Here is a 6594-nt window from a genome sequence, read left to right on the forward strand (position 1 = left end):
TAATTACTATAATATTTATTATTAATTTTTGAAATGGAGAGTTTAATCAAATTAAATTTCTTAAGTAGTAAATTAATGATGAAATATTTTAATCTATAATTAATATTAATTAATATTACTTCATTTTTATTTATAATTAAAATTAATGTGTTAGTAACTGAAAATTTAACAAAAATGACAGAAGAAAAAAAAGAAGATAAAATTAGTACGTTTCAATTAATGATGAATTATTTTAATATATAATTAATATTAATTGATATTAATTCATTTTTATTTATAATTAAAACTAATTTGTTTGTAACCGAAAAGTTAACAAAAATGAGAGAAGAAAAAAAAAGGAAGAAAAAATTAGTACGATATATAAGGTAGGAAAAAAGAAGAAGAACAAAACTAGTATAAAAGAACATAAATATGTAATATAAAAGGTAGAGAAAAAAGAGAGAAGAAAACTAGTATATTTCATTTTTTTGACAAAGATTGTCATATGAGATGAAAATTAAACAAAGAGGATAAAAGATATATTAGATAGAAAATAAATATAGAATATAAAGGATATAGGGAATAAAAAGGAAGAGAGAAAAAATAGTATCATGATGAAATAAAAATTAGACAATATAGAAATGATAGGAGAAAAAAAAGGAAGATATAAAACAATAGTACCTTTTTAATGATGAAATAAAAATTAGACAATAAAGAAATGAGAGTTAAATTAAATAGAATGCGAAGAAATGTAATATATAGAAAGTAAAGGGAAAATATGAGAAAAAAAAAAGGAAGAGAGAAAAAAGTAGTACCATGATGAAATAAAAATTAGACAGTAAAGTGGGAGGAGAAAAAAAAGGAAGATATAAAATAGTAGTACCTTTTTGATGATGAAATAAAAATTAGTCAATAGACAAATGATAGTTAAATTAAATAGAATGGGAAGAGATATAATATATAGAAAGTAAAAGAAAAATATAATAGAAGATAGAAGTTTAGAGAATTTGCCACATAGGCAAATATACTGACATGACAATATGTAAAATTAATTTTATAAAGACGTGTCAATGTAATAGAGTGTAGCTGAGCTTTTATATATAAACTAGACATGAATTGGCGCGTTACACAGTTTATTGAAATTTCCTATTTTTTTTATATAATATTTTAATATATGTAAATTAAAATTTTGTAATATTATAACTATTATTTTGCAATATAAAGATATGAAATAAATTAATATATGACAATTATCATATATTATTTTTTTTATTATATTATAAATTTGAGTTAACACTTCTACATTAAAAATAAGTATTGATATTATGTACAGAAATAAATATTATGTAAAATTAGTTTTGTAAGAGTGAAATTGAGGTGAATGCAGACAAAGATAAAAATTTATTATTGAAGTAAAAAATTGATTACAAAATAACAAACCACCAATGAAACAAAAATGATATTAAAATGAATATAGGTCACTATTCAAATAGATATTTAGTGATTTTCTTTTTTGGTGTGAGGTTGTTGAATTGTTTTTTCTTTGGTTTATTTTTCTTTAAACTTTGAATTCGAATTGACTCTTCTGGGAAATTGTCAACAATTTGTATACATGTCTTTTTCCTTGAATGAGCCTTTTTATTTGATGATGATTCATCTTTTAACTTCTTGGATAGTTGTTTGTTTGTACTTATAATGGATTCTTTATCCAAGAAAGAATTTGGTTGTGGTGATTTAGGCTCATTGTTTGAATTTTAAAAAAATAATTAGTGAATAATAATATTGAGATTCTTTAAAATAAATTTTAAAGGATATAAGATTTTTTTTTAAAATTTTAGTATTAAAAGAAATGGACTTGACATATTCATATATTTAACAAAATAAATATTAGGAGATCAAATAATGGAGAATAATATTACAGTACAAAACCAACCTCTATATTTTAATTTTTAAGACTATAATTAATTAATTAAATAAAATTATTTTTAAATGGATGATATTAATAAATAATAAATTATTTAATATAAAATAATAAAATGATTTTTAAGCATAATCTACTTGAAATTTTTGTTTTCAATTTCAATTAAAAATTGTGCATGTTAAATTACTAATTAACATGTATATATATTTGTATTTACTAATTTAATGCATCATCTTTTTTTGGTACATGATTCTTCGTAACAAACTAAATAATTTAGAAATCAAATAATTTAGAAAAAAAAATAATTTAGAAATCAAATTACTTATTAGTTCTCATTACCTTAAATCCATTTTATTCTAAATTAAAATGATATATATATATATATAATTAAAATTTATGAAAATAAGAATAGTCTAATTATTAGTTTATTATTGCTCAATTTTATTAAAATATAATTGCATTCCAATACTTCAATTGATGAAAATAGCATTCTATATAAAATATTAATAATGTGAGAATAGATGTTATAATCAATTGAAATTTAAATTGAGATAAATGTACACTATTATTTTTTCTGTCTGAGGGGAAACAATGTTTAACTTTGCAAAATTTAAAAGCAAATTGAATGTTATTATGTAGATTAACCGAAATTGAATGTTGATTGTTAAAATGTCAGTTGTAAAAAATAATAAATAATATTCAATTATTATTTATTAAAATTAATGACATATTGGGTAAAAGGAGAGTGATTTGTAGTTATTATACAGAGGTAATTCAGAATGACATATAAACAATTTTATTGACATGACAACATGTTATAGATATTTTAAGCTGATGTGTCAACGTAATACAAAGTAAGTTACCTTTTATATTATAAATAAAATTTTTAGACTATTAATTAATTAATTAATTCAAATTATTTCTAAATGAATGATATTAGAAAAAACATTATTTAATATAAAATAATAAAATGATTTTTAAGCATAATCTACTTGAAATTTTTATTTTAAGTTTCAATAAAAAATTTTGCATGTTAAATTACTAATTAACATGTATATATTTGTATTTACTAATTTAATGCATAATCTTTTTTGGTACATGGTTCTTCATGACAAACTAAATAATTTATAAATTAAATTACTTATTCATTACAATTACCTTGAATCCAATTTATTGTAAATTATTATTATTATTATTATTATTATTATTTGCTGTTGTGATTTGACTTTTTTTTTATATAATTTTACTAAAATTGTTCAATCTTTCAATAAATTTATTACTTTTAATTGTGGTTAAGGATTTTCAAATGTTAAAAATGAAATCAATATCGTAGAGGGGTGAGAGGGAGTAGATTTTGACTTTCCTTCTAGCAATGGTGACCACTTGGATTAATTTCACGGAAACAAGCAATGTGATAACGTTGCGTCTTGATTTTCTTGGAATCCAGAAACATCTCGTTTAAGGGCGTCATTGATTTCATTCTCATTTCACCCTTTATCTTGTGTTAGCAAATTTCTACCACAACCAACAATTCTTCAGCAGAGGCCTCAAGACAAGAGCGACTTTTAAATGGAGTATTAATTATATTTGAATTTTCTTAATCAATTGAAACAGGGAGGTCTCTATCCTCCATATCCTTTGAAATCTGATCTGGCTAAAGAACTTAGAACATATAAACCATTTCTTAAAATTAAAAAGAAAATATCCAACCAATAAAAAAGATGTAATAACCACAAGTACTTTAGTTCCGTTAAATAATTTGTAGACTGATAGGCCGGGAATTGCATGAGTTACACATCTACTTAAGTTTCCTTAGTGATATAGGCTTTTCTCATTTACATTCAATCCAATGGTAATAAGTGTTCCTGGAAAAAATCATTGCTGACAAAAAGATGAATGCAGCCAATACATAGTTTATTAGTTTCATACTCATCAACCCCACGAAGAGCCTTTCAATAATGCGCACACTAGTGATTTTTTTGCATCAAATTACATCACAGTCCCACAAATCAGAAACATTCATCCATCAGTCTGCTTTACATGCATAAGCTAAATGGCCCTGTTAATTGATTATCCTTTAAGCTATCTTATAATGATAAGCCTGAATGTTCTCCACATTTTGTTTCTTGAAATTGCTTTCCTTTCTGTGAACAAGAAACTTGCCCCATTTGTATGGCCTATATTTCATAGGGTTTTGCTCATTTGTCAATTCCTCCAAAGGCTTGACTTCGGCGTCGTGTGCAGGGTTGAAGAAAAACGGAATGGAAAACCTTTCTGTCTCAGAGTTAACCATCACTCTGTGTTCCACACTCTCATAGGCGTCATTGCTCCAAACCTGCATAAACAACACCAACAAGTATCACCCAATATTTTAAAGTCAGTATAATTTTAACATCTTTAGTCTTTTTATATTAGTTACTGGTACCTGAATAATATCCCCAACATTGATTATATAAGCATCTGGTGTAGGTTTCACTCGAACCCACTCTTGATCTGCTTTGCGTTTGACCTCAAGTCCTCCAACTTCATCTTGGGCAAGAACGGTTAAGGCTCCACCATCCTTGTGTCGACCAACACCAAGAGCTAGGTGAGGATAAGGACATGGAGGATAGTGGTTCAGCCGAATAAAGCTAGTTTGATCTTTCATGAAAAACTCTTCAAACCTCTTTGGCTCAAGGCCTAAGCTCAGAGCTATAAGCTCCAACAACTTAAAGGACAGCTTTTCCACCTCTTCAATATACTCTTGGATTATATCACTGATCATATTCACGTCGTTTAAACACAACCCATTAAATAATTGTCCATCTATATAGTTAAATCACAAGAGAGATAGAAAAAAAAAAGGAGGAAATAACACTTGTTTTAACCAGAATTTGAAAGTTCATAACTATTACAAAGTGAAGATGAATTACCTAAAGTTTGGAGGGTATTGAGGAGATGGATTGGTCCAGCTAGTGACTCGATCATCATGTTCATCAGAAGTGACAGGGATGAAAGTAGGGTCTTTCGCTAGAAAATCAAAGACTTCTTTCCAGTCTCTAACGTTCTTGGTGTGTTCTGTGTCATAGTAACCAGTTGTAGAGCTCTCATCTCTGCTATGCTTTTTCTTCTCCTCCAGACTTTGTGCAAAGAACAACCTTGAAGCTTGCTCAATCCTTTGCCTTAGAGAGAGGGGCACCCCATGATTGGTTACTTGGAAGAAGCCCCACTCCTTGCATGCACTTCCTATCTCCTTAACCAACCCTTCAACGGAAGATGGATCTGAAACTGTGTGGTTGGTTATTGGAGAGAGATCAATTATGGGTATTCCTTCGGCTTGGATGATGGAGAGCTTTGGCCTGTGTTGTGGGTCTTGGATGAAAGCTGGGTCAACCTCTCCCATGGCTGTTGCTACCGCTGATGATTGAGGACTTTGTGAGGGGCATAGTCTACTATTATATATGGAGTGGTTCACTTGTTTCAATTTCACTACCTAATACCATTATTTTTCCAAAAAATTATGATTCTTTGTAAATCTATACACAGAACTTAACAATATTATTGTTCTACCACAAATATATTACCAATAAATTGCTGTTAAACCGTCATTCTCATCCAATAGAATATAAGGAAGATTCCATATCAATAAGTTAACGAAGTATGTCTATGTTTATAAATTTATATTTTTCCTCGTATTCTAATTATGTGAGACTTTGCATCCAAACACATGTAAGGGATTTTCAATCACGCCTTCTAAGTTTAGGGGCATTGTTTCTATATAATTAATGATAGTACTGTCATAATTTCTAAAATTTTTGAAATATTGCGAAAGTAGTCTTTAAGTAGAAAAAGCTTTCATACGATGAATATGAAATTTTAGGAATTGAAATTACTATAATATGATATTTCGGGAGTATGTGTTATTGATTGAAAGAAATTAAAATGAAGCTAGATATCTCTGCTTGCTTCTGAAATTCATGTCATCATTTCATGTAACAATGCAATGTGATTTTTTTTTTTTTTTTTTATATCAGGAATAGGAATTATCATATTTTTCTATTTGATGTAGGTTGTTGTTAAGGTTTATAAAGGGCCCGAGGCTCTTTTTTATCTTGATTGAGTGTCATCATAGGAGGATTAAGTATCAAACATATATGTCACTATTCTTCACAAATAAGATTTACTTTATGTTTAGCGATATATCGAGTCTACTCTAAATATCGTAACCTACTTTGATATGATAATAAAAAAAAAATAATACATACAATTATATATGTTTATTCTCACTGATAAAAGGGAAAATATATACAACATATTTACAAATCAATTCTCCTAATTATTAATCTCTCATAAAGGTATATTTAAAATAAATATAACATGAGAATTAAGAATTATAAAATATTCTATTAAATAATGGAATAAAATTTATTTCATCTCACTATAAAATATTCACACAATAAAATAAATTTTAATTAAGAATTATATCCATATTATTTTATTATATTTCAATTCATTTTGAAACATAGCCTCAAAAAGGAAACTAGTGTGTAATTAAGTATCATCACTTCAAAGAAGTAATTAAAAGCACGAAATTTTATTAGTGATAAAAGGATTGTTTCGTTAGAGAGAAACTGATTGTTTTGCTTTAATTATTTTCTTAAAAGAAAATTGCTTAGAAAGGGATATAAAATTGGCAAAAAGATGAAAGCAGCCAA

General features: G+C 26.6%; 1 protein-coding gene across 1 annotated transcript; it reads right to left on the minus strand.

The window, feature by feature from the left end:
- Positions 1–3797: 3797 nt before the first annotated feature.
- On the minus strand, positions 3798–5391 carry LOC109813085 (protein LATERAL BRANCHING OXIDOREDUCTASE 1). The gene is made up of 3 exons (XM_020377205.3): positions 4813–5391; positions 4326–4656; positions 3798–4235 (listed from the first exon to the last, which is right to left on the minus strand). The coding sequence occupies exons 1-3, from the start codon at positions 5280–5282 to the stop codon at positions 3978–3980; spliced, it is 1059 nt and encodes a 352-aa protein (XP_020232794.1). The 5' UTR covers positions 5283–5391; the 3' UTR covers positions 3798–3977.
- Between the last annotated feature and the right edge of the window lie 1203 nt (positions 5392–6594).

The sequence above is a fragment of the Cajanus cajan genome, chromosome 3 (genome assembly GCF_000230855.2).
Source record: "Cajanus cajan strain Asha chromosome 3, NIPB_CcT2T_4, whole genome shotgun sequence".
Classification (NCBI taxonomy): Eukaryota; Viridiplantae; Streptophyta; class Magnoliopsida; order Fabales; family Fabaceae; genus Cajanus; species Cajanus cajan.

Bases quoted from the DNA above. Each gene is read 5' to 3' on its own strand.
- LOC109813085 (XM_020377205.3), bottom strand. From the start codon at position 5,282: ATGGGAGAGGTTGACCCAGCTTTCATCCAAGACCCACAACACAGGCCA. The intron at 4,657-4,812 runs GTAATTCATCTT...GAATATGATCAG, and splicing joins CAATACCCTCCAAACTTTAG to TGATATAATCCAAGAGTATA. The intron at 4,236-4,325 runs GTACCAGTAACT...TTGTTTATGCAG, and splicing joins ATGTTGGGGATATTATTCAG to GTTTGGAGCAATGACGCCTA.